Below are 15,424 nucleotides of genomic sequence, written 5' to 3'. Positions count from 1 at the left end.
CCTGTGGCTGCGCAGCAGGCGCACGAGAGCCTTGGCGATGACGCCCACCTCCGCCTTGGGCGCCAGGTGGAAGTAGAGCTGCGCCACCGCCATGACCACGGCGGCGCTGCGGCTCTGCAGGAGCGGCTTTGTGTTGCGCAGCAGCAGCCGGTGGTCGGGGTCCATGACGTAGGGCTTTCGGGCCGGCACCGCCGTGGAGGCCGCTGCCTCCGACCCCGGGCCCTTGGCCTCATCCTCCTCGGAGCCGTAGAAGGCTTTCTCGGGGTTCTCCTCCAGCAGAGACTCCTGAAGGGGGAGACAGGCGGGACAGTGGGCACCTCCTCCCGGAGACCCGCCTACCCACTCTGCTAGGGCGAGGGTTGGGGTCCCGCCTGGGGGTCTGGGCCACTCACGTTCTGGGTGGGGCTCAGGAACTGCGTGCGGGCGTAGCGGGTGAGCATGCTGATGATGACCACCTGGCCCCACTCCTCCACGTCGATGAGCAGGTTACAGAGTTTCCGGTAGTTCTTGTGGATCAGGTCGATGCGCTCTGGGCACACCTCCTCGAAGGCCATCACCACGCTGCCCGCCACCAGCTGGGGAACCGACAGAGGCAAGAGCACATGAACAGGAAGGACAGAGGGGCCTCTTCCTGGCCCCTTTTCACCACCCGTCCCTGTGTGTCCACATACGCACCGTGGTCTTGTCCGCCAGAAGCTTCTCAATGACCTCTATCAGCTGGTCCTTCTGGTCAGAATCCAAACTGAGGGAGAAACTGTTGAGCGGGATTGCCCCTCCCCCCGTCTCCAGCCTTCCCAATATCCGCCCAAGCTGTGCTCACCTCCCTCACCCCAACCCTATTCATAAAGAGGTATGAGCCACTGCCTTCAATGTCCTCCATCTCTGTCAGTTCCCCAAACTGCCTTAAACCATCTGAAGAGAAAAACAAAACAAAATAAAAAAAACAAGCAAAACCAAAAGCAGCCTGCAAGACGTGGGAGAGGCCAGGGGTGGGCGGGGGCTTGGGGTATACCTGTAGAGCTTGGGGATGGCGTGGGCAGCTGTCTTCCGCACATAGGGCGACATATCCGAGGCAGCTTCCTTGATGGCTAGCATCATGATGGGCACGATGATGGGCACACGGATGCTAGACAGGACGCGGAGGGCGCTGGCACGAATCAGCTGGTTGGGGTCCTAAGAGCAGAGGTGGAGGCAGAGCCATGAGAGGGCAGCAGGTGGCCTGAGGGCAGAGGCTACGCCTGTGGAACTCACTGTCCCTAGTCACCACCAGCTCTTGCTTCCCTGCCTCCTCTCTGGGGCCTGGATGATGTGCTAGTGCTGGGTACCTGGCGGGGAGCTGCCTGAAGGCACCGACTCTCGGCCCTGCTGCAGAAATCTGACACCTGAACGTATGTGGCATTGGCTGCTTCACTCTCAGGAAGAGTGGCAAACTTTCAGAACACCTAAAGGTCTTGTTCCTTAGGGGAGTGTGTGGAGGGGGAGGGTGTCTTTGTGTTTATGCTGGAGGGGACTGCCAGCAAATGCAACCTGGTCTCCCTTTCCGAGAGTTCATCCTTACAGTCCTCTCTCCCAGCAACCTCTCAAACCTGCCCTTCTTCCTCTTCCTCCACAGTGCTTAAAAGAGAATAGGTGTGGGGTTTCCCTGGTGGCGCTGTGGTTAAGAATCCGCCTGCCAATGCAGGGGACATGGGTTCGAGCCCTGGTCCGGGAAGATCCCACATGCCGCGGAGCAACTGAGCCCGTGCACCACAACTACCGAGCCTACGCTCTAGAGCCCATGAGCCACAACTACTGAAGCCCCGCGCATCTAGAGCCCGTGCTCCGCAACAAGAGAAGCCACGGCAATAAGCCCACGCACCACAACAAAAGAGTAGCCCCTGCTTGTCGCAACTAGAGAGAGCCCGCACACAGCAACGAAGACCCAACGCAGCCAAAAATAAATAACAAAAATGGTATTACACCATTGTTGATTGCTTTAAAAAAAAAGAATAGGTGTGTAAGCCCCTTCTCTTTGCTCTTATTGCATCCTATAGACACCTGAGAAGAGCCTTAGACACAGTGTATTGTAATCAGGAGATTACAAGAGCAGCAGCAGCTGTAAATTACCATTAATCTTGGAGGACGGTGGACAGTGGGAGAGGTGCTGGGACACTAAAGGGTAGATGCTACCCTGATTTTCTAAAATGGAGAAAGAGAAGAGCCACAAAATTACAGGTGAAAATTATGGTAATCCCTGTTAAGATTCTGGAATTAATTTTTAAACAGATGGTTTCAAAGCACTTATTTTAAAAGCAGGAGTCTGTGAGTCAAATCATATCACATCCACTGCTAAAACCTATTTTCCTTTTTTATTTAACACTTTATTTGGAAATGATTATGGATTCACAGGAAGTTATCCCCCAAAATCCCTTTTTCGTTTTGCTAGGGTAACTAGGCTGGTAGCTATTAACAGTATGTATCTTGATTTCAGCAAAGCATTTGTGGGAGTCTCTCATGGCATTTCCTGGATTGCCATTTTTGATGTAGGCCTTTTGTTTCATTTAATACGTAAGCATTTTAAGAGCAGAATTCATGTCTATTTTATCTCTGGATAACCACATCCCTTTGCACATGAAAGGTGTTAAGAAATTTTCTGCTGCTAAAATCCTTCCTAACAAGATGGGAAAATACCAGCTGATTGCAGTTAGGTGGATCCATAGTTTGGTAAAATGCGGTACTTGGGGAAGATTTACTAACAGATGGGTGTCATCCTGGAAGCATGATATAGGGGATTCATAGTCTGTTGCCCTGGTCTGAATAGCTTATCAGCATCTTGGAGGAAGACACAAAATCAGGAGGAGAAAATTAAGATTCAGAATCACCCTGGCTTGGATCCTGTGCTAAACTTATAAAATGGAATATAGTAGGGTTTCATAGGAGATTCAAGGAACCAATTGCATAAAGACAGGATATAGGGAGACCTAGATTATCTGCTTGCCAACTGGAGGTTTGTCTGAAGTGAGCCAACATTAGTGGGCTGCAAAGCAAACAAAGCCTCAGCCTGGGCTGACAGAAAAGGCTGGTTCTAATGTGCAGGAAAGCCCCCGCTAACAGTAGTAATAACAAAAAGAAAGTGAGTTTTAGAGGAACACATATAAGATACTGCTTACAAAACAATATTATACATTATTTAGGAATGCAATAATAAGTAATAAAAGAATAAAGACATGTATATGAATAATAAGCAGGAGAAGATACATAGGGGACTTTGGCTGTTTGAGAAATCTTTCATTTCTTATGCTGGGTATATATTCATTATATTATTCTTTATGCCTTCTGTGAGCCTGAAATAAATTTTTAAAAATTATGGTGATGGAGGTTTCAAAACAATATAATGGTTTTAAAAAAGTTGTAATCCACACCTAAAACTAATATAACATTGTAAATCAACTATACTTCAATAAAAACAAAAAACAGTTGTAGTTGTCTTAAGAAGCAGCAAGGTGCCTTATGAAGGAGTGAGGTCTGTATCACTGGAGATGACCTGTCAGAGATGTTCTAGAGCAAAGGTTGGCACACTACAGTCCCCAGGCCAAATCTGTCTTCTGCCCTTTTTATAAATAAAAATGTATGCAAACCCAGCCAAGCCCACTCATTTATGGCCGTTTTCATACAAGGGCAAAATCGAGCAGTTGCATGGTTGAGACTGGATGGCTTGCACAGCCTAAACTACTATCACCTGGCAGTATACAGAAAAGTTTGCTGACCACTGTTCTAGAGAAATCACTGCACTGAGATGGACTAAATGAGCTCTGGTTTTCCAAAAAGGGAAAAGGGGCAGACTGTAGAAACTCAGGTCAAAGTAAAAATCCGTGCAAAATTTCCAGAATGTTTCTTATAAAATGATTTAACCCCGAGTCAAGCCACTCTGATAGATTGTATGGTTTTGACTTCTTTTTGGCCATGCCACGCATGTGGGATTTTCTCCAACCAGGGATCGAACCTGTGCCCCCTACACTGGGAGTGCGGCGAAGTCTTAACCACCGGACTGCCAGGGAAGTCCTGGTTTTGACCTTTAAAAATAACCTAGCATAGTGTTTGGCATAGAAATACCCAAGTGTTTGCTGAATGAAAGAATGGTATATGCAAGTGCCCATGCTTTCTGCCCCACCTCAGAGAAGCAGACTCTGTCATCCCCTCCTGCTGGCCAGAGCAGATTGAACCAGGGGCGCACGCGCCCCGGGTTTTGGCAGTCAACTCTCAGTCTGCTCAACGGCCTACAGCATCAGCTGAACATGACAAGATGAGCTGGACCTTTTAGAGTCCCTCTCACAGGAATTTGAACTAAACGTGTGGAAAGACTAGAGGAGTTAACGGCTGTAATCAGAGCTGAAGAGTCTGATTGGGGAGAGAATAGAACAGCAGTGATGTTGCCTTCTCTACCCAGAAGAAATCTTATCCTAACCAGAAAACCACCCAGTGGAGACTATCATGCCTGCATTTAATATACAAAACGAAAGGCGAGAATATTCAGTTTAAATAGTGTGGGGGGATTCAGCCTCCACTGCATTATTTTTTTAATTAATTAATTAATGGCTGCGTTGGGTCTTCACTGCTGCACGCTGGCTTTCTCTAGTTGCGGCGAGTGGGGGCTACTCTTCCTTGTGATGTGCGGGCTTCTCATTGCGGTGGCTTCTCTTGTTGCGGATCATGGGCTCTAGGCACGCCGGCTTCAGTAGTTGTGGCACGTGGGCTCAGTAGTTGCTCCGCGGCACGTGGGATCCTCCTGGACTAGGGATCGAACCCGTGTCCCCTGCACTGTCAGGTGGATTCTTAATCACTGCGCCACCAGGCAAGTCTCTCCACTGAATTCTAAGGGACTTGAATTCTTCCCACTGTCCCTTCCCTTGGGTGATTTCAATTTCTGCCTGCCTCAAAGAGCATTTCACCACAACAAATGTGATCCAGGTCTTTAAAGGTGGATATTTTACATACACTGGGGCATCTGAGACAAGTCAACTACTTCTTCTGGTGCTAAACAGAATAATCAATGTGTCCCAACGCTCAAGGAATCATTGGCTGTATTGAACTCACTGAAAATGGAATGGTCTTATCTTTATGTTCTCTGTGCTGACCGTGGAACCCAGTCTCCACATCTGAGGCTGCTCTCCTGCTCGGTGAACTTTGTGGTTTTCCTCTCCATGGAGCTCATTTGTTTTCAATAAACCCTTTTGTCCTCCTCACCCAGTTCCAGGTGAAAAGGTTCCAAAGCCATTGTTCTCCACAGATAGATACACAGACCAGGTGAACCTGCCAGTGCCAAGGCTCCGACACCCAGAGGTGAGGAATCCAGGTCAGCAGCTCCCCGCACACAGCCCTGTCCTAAGAAGGCAGACTTCCGCCTGGCTGTGGGCCTCAGTCCCTTTACATCAATGGGGGTGAGGGCCAATGTCAGGGGCTCAAGTGGTTCACGTTTGAGGCAGCCATCATCACAGCCTCCTCTGACTCTCCCAACTTTAGGCAGGTAGGAAAAGGCCTCCAGAGCCTGTCCCCCCATGCTCAGACGTCTCCCTGGGTTCACTCCTCCAATACAGCACCCACAAGGCCCAGACCCCAGGGAGGCAAACGGAGACCTCTGACCTTTAGGCCGCGTTGGAAGGTGGAGATGGACAGCAGGGCTAGGTCTTGCTGCTCCTCGGCGTAGCGCACCAGGTACACGTAGACAAGCTTCTTCACCTGGGGGGGAGTGGGCTTCTCAGCAGGGACTGGTGCCCCCACCCTATGAGAGGTCATCAACCCAGCTGGCTGTGGTCCATGGGGAAAGCACCCTGGGTGTACCTTGGCTCCTTTGCTCTGATCCACATCTAGTTCAGGGATGTCTAGATGGTGTGTCTTTTCCTGGACCAGGAACTTTCTGAGCAGATTGCCCCACCCCCACCCCAAGGACTGGATTGTTCCCTTCCTCACCCCCAACCAGCTCCAGTTTATTTATGCCCACCTGGTGGAGGTGGGCATGAGAGACCCCTCACCAGGTAGCGCTCACCTCTATGTTCTTACAGGCCACGTTCTTCACCACGGCAGGAAACAGGTCTGAGGCATTCTTTCCCCGGGCGATCATCTGGTGGTGGGGTCAAGGAAGGGGGAGAAGAAGGATGCCGGCTCTCATTAGGAGAAGGTCCACAAGGAGCCGAGGAGAGCTGCTCTTTGATCCCCAGGCCCCTCGCCCAAGGGAGGCCCCTCCTTCCCCCCTCACCGCCACAATCCTCTTCATGGCCTCCAGCTTGAGGGAATCCTTGTTGGTGTCCAGCATCTCCTTCAGGTCATCATGCCTGGTGGGAGAAACAAGAGGTCAGCTGAGGGCACAGCAGGGGGGGTGGGGCTATCAATCAGTAGGGTCCAGGCAGAAAGAAGGGACCTGGGCAGGGAAAGCAGGACTCGACCAGAAGGGAAGGTGGTAAAATACACATCAGGGGACTTAGGGGTGGGAGGAGCATGTGGGCCAGCCAGTGCTATGGGCTGAGTTGTGCCCCCCTCATAAAAGATATGTTGAAGTCCTAACCCCAAGTACCCAGAATGTGACCTTATTTGGAAATAGGACTGTTTGAGCTGTAATTAGGATGGGGTAATACTGGAGTAGGGTTGGTCCCTAATTCAATATGTCTGGTGTTCTTTAAGAAGATGGCCTTGTGAAGAGAGAGATGCAGGGAGAACGCCTTGTGAAGACAGAGGATTGGAGTGATCCATCTACACGTCAGTGAACATCAACGATTGCCAAACTATCAGAAGCTAGAAAGGGGCAAGGAAGAATTCCCCTACAGGTTTCAGATGGAGCAAGGCCCTGCTGACTCCTTGATTTTGGACTTCTAGCTTCCAGAACTGTGAGATAATAAATTTCTATTAAGTCACCCAGTTTGTGGTTACAGCAGCCCTGGGAAACTAATACAGCCAGGAGGTGACAGGATGGATTTGGGGTGGGAAAGGTAGGGACCCTTCCCAGGAAATGGCCAGTTGGATAGATGAGAAGGACCTGGAGCCAGTGGAAAGGAGGTGGGTGTCAAAACAAGAGCAAGATGCCCTTGTCCTCCCCGAGTGTGGTCCCAGGCCCTGACCCCACAGAGTGAGCTGATTCCAAGGACTGGACGGGTCCCAGATTCTCCAGAGTCCGTTGAAGTGGTCTTACCACAAAGGCCAGACCTGTCACATTCAACAGTCATTCAAGAAAGTTATAAAACCCTAATGGGAGAGGTAAATGATAATTTAAATAAATAACCCCTTGCACAAGACGAAGGGGAATAAAGGTAGTCTCCAAGCCAATATACAAATTTCATACCATGGCCATTGAAATTTCAATGGAGGCCTTTTGTCAAACTTCCTGAAGTGGCTGCAGAATTCATCCAGAAACAAAAATCAATTGGTAAGAACGCCAGAGAATTTTGGGGGGAGAACAAGAGAACAATGGAACAATGACAGACAACTCCCCCTACCAGAATTCAAAACACAAAACAACATGACAACAATAAAAGCCCTATGGTAGCAGGTTAAAAGTAGAAAGTCAAGAGTCATAGGGGGGAAATTTCACAAATGAATCTAAGTTGGTACATTAGGAACAAATAACTCGCCAATGGGAGAAAGAAATTTTCCTCCCCTGAAATAAATGCTGTCGGGACAACTGCTATGTAGCAAAGAATTAAACTTGTACATATATTTCACACCAAAATTAATTCCACATTTGTTTAATAGTTAAATTATTTCAATATATGGAAGAGGGGGAAATTTTAATTTTCAAGGTCATAAAATTATCAGTAATAATAATGTTTTATTATTATTACTAGGTTTATTTTTTTTTAACTTTTGTATGTAAACTAAATTTAAGAAAAAAAAAAAAAACCAAGGCAACCGTGTTTCTTTGCTAGGGCTGCCGTAAAAGTAACACAGACTGGGTGGCTTAAACTTATTTGCTCACAATTCTGGAGGCTAGAAGTCTGAGATAAAGGTGTCAGCGGGTTGGTTTCTTCTGAGGCCTCTTTTCTTGGCTTGTAGATGGCTGTCTTCCTATATCTTTACATGGTCTTCCCTCTGTGGGTCTGTGTGTCCACATTTCCTCTTCTTATAACAGGTGAATTATATTTGATTAGGGCCCACCCTAATGAACTCATTCTAACTTAATTATCTCTTTAAAGGCCCTATCTACAAACACAGTCACATTCTGAGGTATTGGGGGTTAGGACTTCAACATATGAATTTGAGGGGGCCACAATTCAGCCCATAATAGCAACAGAAAGGAAAATATTTGGGATATGGTGAATAAAAGTTTAATATTCAAAATAGATAAAGTACTGATATAAATTTAGGGTCTATATTCAGTATTTACTGTCAGGGCTACTGCAAGCCCTTCTGCCACCCGCTTGCCCCACCAGGTAGACACAGCCCTGTGCTGCTGCTCCCCATTCAGTGGGTGGAGCATTGTTTGGTATTCCTTGGCCATGTGCCCTTGAGCAGTGAACAACCTGCCTGACCATACTCAGAGATCCAGGGGCTGGTGGTCAAAGAAGTGAACAGAGAAGTGTGAATAACCCCGTGGAAAAATGTGTCTGCACACAGCTGATAGAGCAGTGGGACCACTGATGCACTCATATATTGCCCAGGCAATTCCAAAATGTGATGAGCGGTTGTGTATGGAGAACTGTACATTCTCTAATCTCCCAGATGATACTCAGATAATCCATAGCTTTGACCTAGGCATGAGAACCCAGCTGGGAGAGGTATCACCAATGGTAGGAGTTAAAAAGCAGTGTGCACAAAGTTAGTCACAGAAGTGAAACATTTAGAAGCAATAGAGAATCAGAAATTGGAGGTAGCAATATCAGGAGAGGGAAGAGCATGATAATAGTCATAAAGAGGCAAGTGTGACTGGTGCTGATGCTGAGAAATGAGTAAGTGCTAAATGCTAAGAGGAAGAAAAGAACCTGACATAACATGCACCTAGTCGTAGGGCTGCATTTTGCAGAAATGTGTGAGTGCTTAACAGAACACAGAGGACTTGCTAGCTGTCAGATGAGGGCAGGAGAAGATGTCCTGCCCCACTCAAGTTGATCTAAAACTCCTCCATTCAGGAATACTACTCAGCCATAAAAAAGAATGAAATAATGCCATTTGCAGCAACATGGATGAACCTACAGATTATCATACTAAGTGAAGTAAGTCAGAGAAAAACGAATACCATATGATATCACTTATATGTGGAATCTAAAATATGACACAAATGAACTTATTTACAAATCAGAAACAGACTCACAGACATAAAAAACAAATTTATGGTTACCAAAGGGGAAAGGGTGTGGAGGAGGGATAAATTAGGCATATGGGATTAGCAGATATAAACTACTATATATAAAATAGACAACAAGGTCCTACTGTATAGGACAGGGAACTAGATTCAATATCTTGTCATAAACCATAATGGAAAAGAATATGAAAATTATATATATCTCTATATATCTGAATCACTTTGCTGTACATCAGAAACTAACACAACATTGTAAATCAACTATACTCCAATGAAAAGAAAAAAAAAGATCAAAACTCCTCCATTCAGGAAGATGTCCCCCCAAACCAGAGGACATTTTCTACTCCCTATGGCCAAGCCAGGGTCAGAAGACAACCACCTTGTCACCCTCCTAAACACAAACCAGGTGGTCAATTCCTAGGTGTGTTGAACTCAGGACACATGGCTGTAGACAGAGATACAGACCATTCACCTGGGCCTGGGCAGCACTGAGGGTGTGGGAAGAATGACAGAGCTGGGTGTCACCTTCCCAAATAGACGCACACCACTGCACCCCCAGGAACCTCCATACATACCCCCGCAGGGATATGGTACCAGGGATACCCTCCCACATCTCCCCGCAGACATACCTGTACCCCATACACATACCCAGACCCCCAAAGACACACCTACAACCCCCAGACACATAAAATCTATACATAAACCCACACACACCCACAAAAAACCCTGCAGACACACACCCACAACCCCCACAGAAATACACACAGTCACAGACATATATACCACACATACAGACACTTCCCACAAAAACACACTCTCAACACATAAACCCACACACCTATGGACGCACACACCTCACCTACAAATCCCTATAGACGCCCACAGACACATATCCACCACGACTTCCCCCACCCCCGATCCAGACATGCACATACCCCACACACGTCCCTCCACAGACACACAGACACACAGACACACACACACACCACACACACCACACACACCACATACACATGCACCTTTTTGACAAGACTGAGTTACTCCAGTCTCATTGGACAAAATGGCCTGTGGGCTCCCATTTGAGATTCTTGATGATAAATACAGGCTTTTAAGGGATCAAATACTCCAGCCTCATGATCCTCTGACCTCCTTCTGAGGGGTCACGTGGGCGTCCTCACTGGCCAGCCTGGGGTGACTTCACTGGGACCTGTCAGAGTTTGCCCAGCCCCTTTAACTCTGGGAGTTCTCTAAAGCAGGCTTCCTCGCACCTGGGTGTACTCACCACCCCGACAGATGCCACAGGCCCGTGTCCAATGCACACACCCAGGGCGTGTGCTGTGGCACCCACAGTTCTCCCACCCACCCAGCCTAGCGCACACCTTCCAGGCTCCTGAAGGCTCTAGGGCCCTAGGTAAGGGGAATCGAGGGAGCGGAGGGACTGGGGGGACATAGCAGACATAGCACAGGTAGGATTGTCAGCTGCCCCCTGAAAGACAGCAGCTCCCTCCTAGGTTGTAACCACCCTGGGTCCCTCATCTTCACTCCCACCAGCTTATGTTCCCAAGAGGGAGAAGAAGGGAGAGATACACAGCAACACTCTAAGGCCATGAAACATTAATCTCCCGCAGTCCGATCCCCTTATACTGCTCTCACTGTGACCTGACCCCTGGCCTGAGGGACTCTCTGGGGCAAGGGGCACTGGAGCCAGCTGGTGGGTAAAACATGGCATTTGAGGCCAGACATACTCATCTCACCTGATATCCACTTTCCTCCCTCCCCTCACAACCCAAGTTCCAACCCACTAGACAGGAGAGGGTGGCCAAACGCTTTATCCTGTCTCCAAACCTCACCCAGAACCCACTCTAGCTAGGACCTGGGGGAGGAAAAGGTCAAATATTTTACTCCACCCTCAAATATTTTACTATCCTCTTCCCCTCAGAGCTTCCAGGGAGTTAGGCTTATCTCCCCCAACTCAAACTCTCAGTCCCCCATACAGTACCCCTGATGCCCCCCGCTTCCCACCTAGACCCTAAATGCCGGCCCAGTCCTCCTGCTGAGGAGGTGGGACTTAAATGGGTCCTGGCTGAGAATGGCAGCTTCCCACCCCTTGCCTTCCTGGCTGTCTGGGTGAGGGTCTCTGGGGGCCCCTCTGTACCGTAGTGGCTGCCTCTGGCTGTGGCCTTGGCCAGGCTCTAGGCAAGGTCCTTCCAGGGACGTTTCTGGGGTCGTGTCTTCCTCTGGCGCCTGCAGCCACCGGAGCTCCTCCGGCTGCAGGGCCTGGTACCAGGGTGGGGGCCCGCCTTCAGGGGCCAGCACAGGGCTGGCAGCCTCCTGATCAGCTCCATCAGCCCCTCTGCCCCCTGGCCTCACCACGGCCCCTGGGAGCTGCAGGAATCGCTGCATTGGGCACCAGGTCCTGCTCCAAAATGGGACTGAGCTGACCAGGGAGCTGGGGATGCCTGTCACTGTCACCAGATGGCCCGCCCCGAAACTCAGAAACTAGACACTGGCGGGGAGGGAGGCTCTGGTTTCCTCTTCACTGCTCAGAGACAAGGACTCACGAGGGGGAGGAGGGCAGGGACTGGGGACAGGGCCAACCCCCAATCTCCAGGCAGGGGACTAGGGGGCAGGAGAGCTGATCCAGACAGAGGTGGGGCATCCCTCTCCTCCACTCTCATGCCACAACTGGACCTCTGCCTCCTCAGAACAGCTCTTCCTCAGAAATCTTGTACACCCTTCTCACTCTGACCCTAACCATCTTGATCCTCACCTGTCTTTCCAAGGCCATTTCCTTGATTTTTTCCTTCCTATCAGCACTCTCTTATCTCTCTTTCCTCCATACTTGGCCTAGGCCCCCCAGGTCCACCCCTCCAATCTGCTTCTTACTCACATCCTTGGCCCTCTTGTCCCCTCAGCCCCTACCCTGCCAGGAGTGGTTAGTTTATTTGCTCTATTTCAAACCCCCTTGATGCTCCTCAAATTCCCACCCACAGCCTTGCCTTTGCAGCTTCACTACTGGCTTCTCACAGAAAATAAAGGCTTTAGATCAAATCCCCCGCAGCTCCCAAGCATCTGCATCTACTCTCTCCTCTCCTGTCCTCCTCCCTCTGGGCAGAGCTGGTCCTCCTTGAGGCCAGGCCAATCCTCCCACCCAGCTCTGTAAGCCTCCCCTCCCCTCTCTCCTTCAATTCCTTTCAGCCTCTCCCACACGGCTGGCTCCTTCCCATCAGCAGTTAAACTTGCTCTGGGCTCTCCCATCCTAATAATTAACAAACAAAAATAACAACAAAAATAAAATAAACAAACCTTCTTGAACTGATGTTCTCCTCTGGCAACTCTTTCCCTCTCTCCCCCTTACAGTCACACTTCTTGAAAGCAAAATTCCCATCCACTGTGTTTTATTTGTTTACCTCCCCTTCACTCCTCTATTCACTTTAATCTGGCTTCCCATGCTGATTACAATTTAGGGCTGAGGCGCCACGATGTCTACAAATTATATGGCTCAGCCAAAAATATAGACAGATGGTTAGATAAGGCAAAATGGCAGAATGTCATCAATGGTTGAATCTAGAGGGAGGGCACACATTCATTGTATTATTCACTCAACTCTTCTGTATATTTAAAATTGTTCATCATAGAATGTTAGGGAAAAATAATCTAGCCCCTCCTCTTCTGACTTTGCCAGAACTATTCTCCCAGGGCAGAAGGTGGGGAGTAAAGCAGGAAGGGGTTGACCTGCTCTTTGTCTAACCAATGGTCATGATTGCTTTCCTTGTTTGAGTTGACCTCAGTGGGCATTGACACTACTGATCGCTTCCTTCTTGAAACTACATTTTATTTTTCCTCCTTCCCTTGGCTTACTTTTTCTCAGTTACTTTGAAACACTTTTCCCCTGCTCTCTGGTCACTCTTAATTCCATGTCTTCAGGGTTCCTACCTGTGCCCTGTCTGAACTCATTTTATATTACATGCTTCCTAGGTTCTCTTGGCTTCCTTTTGTGGCTTTGATGGATATATATAATAATCTCCTGGACTCCAAATCCTAACATCCAGCTACCTACTAGACTTGAATGTATTATACCTCAGAGTCTACAATCTCAGCATGTCAAAAGCCATTATTTTCCACAAATTTGCTTGTAATGTCTTTTTCCCCAATTACCCTGTATGGCACCACCATCTATCCAGTTACAAGAACTAGTAACCTGAGATTATCCTTATCTTCTCCCAGCCCCTTCCTCTTACCTTTCCCCCCAGTTAATCATCACGTCTGGGGCTTCTACCACCTAAAATAGCCCTCAAGTCCTGTGCCTCGCCCATAGTCTTGGCCACCATCATGTCCTCCCCCCTAACTTCAGCCCCCTTCACTTGTCTCCTGCTGAATCCAGCACCCCTCCAATCTCTTCTCCACAACCCAGCCTGGGATCCTTCTAAAATGCAAATCTGCTATTGCCTGCTTAGAACCCTTCAGTTGCGCCCCCCCCCCCGACCTTGGCATCTCCCCACCTTCATTTCTGGTCATTCTGGTGGCTTGCACAGAGATTCTGCCCTCACCGTATTAGAACCTACAAAACCTGTGATCTAGCTCTCCTTCACGTCCACACCTTGCTAAAAGCTCTTTCCTCTGCCTGAAACATCCCTGGCTCTCCCCTGTCCCTTCTCTCCTGGCACAGGGACCAGCTCCTCTCACCGCTCTGACAGCCCCCGCTACCCTGAACTGTCACTGACAGCTTCTTCCCTGTGTCCCCCTCTAGAGCAACTTGAGGACAAGGACTGTCTCATGTTCGTGGCTGCATTCACAGTGACTAGGACGAGACTCGATACAGTAGGCCCTTAAAAAGGCTTCTTTCAAAATTTACGAATAAACGAACGAATGAGCCAAAGGCGGAAGGGAAGAGTGGGAAGTTAAGGTAGGGCTGAACTATAGGGGCAATGTGGGGAGCAGGAGTGTGAGCGCTAGATGGGAGATGGGGATGAGAACATGGGGACCAGAATGAGGGAAAATGGATTTGTAGGAGGGGCCAGGCCTGGGAGGTTCTGAGTCTATTCCAGGACGGGCCTTCCTGGACAGGCCCCAGGCTCAAGCTTGCTGGTTCTGACCCCTCCCCCACGTTATTTTGGAGTCAATTTGCCACACGCGAAAAAAGGCGGAGAACGCGTGTAATCCAAACCTACTAACAGGAGAAACACCTGGGGCGAGAGGATTGGTCCTCCAGAAAGAGAGACGGCTGGCCCATCCCCCACCAGCCTCCCACCCCCTTCCCAGGTCGCAGGCCGGCCCCTCACTGCGGGATGCTGCCGTTGGGGACGGGCGTCGCGAAGGCCCGTGACCGCGGCGGGAGGGGGCTGGGCAGGCTTCCGGTGCGCGCCGCCGGGGCCCGGCCTGGGCGCGGCCGACTGGCCTGTGCGCTGTCCATGGTACCGGAGCGCATGTTTCCAGGCCGGCCCGGGCACAGCCACCCTCTCGGCGGGCTCCCTCACCGCTTGTAGTCGGAGGAGAAAATGCCGCCGCTCGCCGGGTCGTGGCCGTACTCGGGCTCCCCGGGGCCAGCAGAGCCGCCCTTGTCTTCGCTGTAGGCGGGCGCGGCCGACATGGGGCGGCAGGGGAGGTCGCGGGCTTCGTTGGGATGGTCGCGGCGCCTCCGGGATGCGGCAGGGACCGAGGAAGGGAACGCAGGCCGGACAGGCGAAGTCGGCTGCGCGGCCTGGGCTCCGCAAAGGCCGCAACCTGCGGTGGCGGAGGCAGCGCGCGGATTTATCAATCTGGGATGCTCGCGTGAAGATTCTTAAAGGTACCGGCGCCTGCGGAACGGAGGGCGTGTCCGAGGAGGGAGCAGGAGGGGAGGTGTAGCAGGGTCTGGCCCCGCCCCAATCCCTCGGAAATCCCTCCACCCCCCAGTAAGGAAGGGTCCTGCCCTTTAAAGGGACTGATGCAGCTCCAGGTCTGGGAGGGGGGGGGCGGTGGAGGTTGCTGGACTGATTATGGGACAGCCTTCTGGGGATGCAGAACGTCTTTACCTACCACAGACCACCGGGTCTCGGTGGAACGGCCTCTAGGGGCTCCACTCATCCCAGATACTAGCGCGGATGCTCGCCCACGCTGTGGAAGGAAAGGGCGGGGGTGGGGGAGGGGTAAGAGAAAGCTGTGCAAAAGGGTTTCTTG

At 50.2% G+C, this 15,424-nt stretch overlaps 1 protein-coding gene across 2 annotated transcripts in view; it reads right to left on the bottom strand.

Moving 5' to 3' along the window:
• AP3B2 (adaptor related protein complex 3 subunit beta 2) overlaps positions 1 to 15,023 on the bottom strand; it is a 31,049-nt gene extending 16,026 nt beyond the window's left edge. The window contains exons 1-8 of one of the 2 annotated variants that reach the window (XM_079914323.1): positions 14,743 to 15,023; positions 6,233 to 6,308; positions 6,023 to 6,097; positions 5,620 to 5,715; positions 1,013 to 1,173; positions 676 to 742; positions 393 to 575; positions 2 to 285 (exon numbers count right to left, since the gene is read on the bottom strand). In XM_079914323.1, the coding sequence (XP_079770449.1) occupies positions 2 to 285; positions 393 to 575; positions 676 to 742; positions 1,013 to 1,173; positions 5,620 to 5,715; positions 6,023 to 6,097; positions 6,233 to 6,308; positions 14,743 to 14,855 (1,055 nt within the window). In that variant the 5' untranslated portion in view covers positions 14,856 to 15,023. Of the gene's footprint in view, position 1; positions 286 to 392; positions 576 to 675; positions 743 to 1,012; positions 1,174 to 5,619; positions 5,716 to 6,022; positions 6,098 to 6,232; positions 6,309 to 11,420; positions 11,775 to 14,742 lie in introns of those variants that run through there. The other variant, XM_079914324.1, reaches the window with a different exon arrangement.
• Between the last annotated feature and the right edge of the window lie 401 nt (positions 15,024 to 15,424).

Source organism: Stenella coeruleoalba, assembly GCF_951394435.1.
Source record: "Stenella coeruleoalba genome assembly, chromosome: 2".
NCBI lineage: Eukaryota > Metazoa > Chordata > Mammalia > Artiodactyla > Delphinidae > Stenella > Stenella coeruleoalba.
Note: the sequence above shows the minus strand (reverse complement) of the source record. Positions and strands in the feature narration are given on the sequence as shown.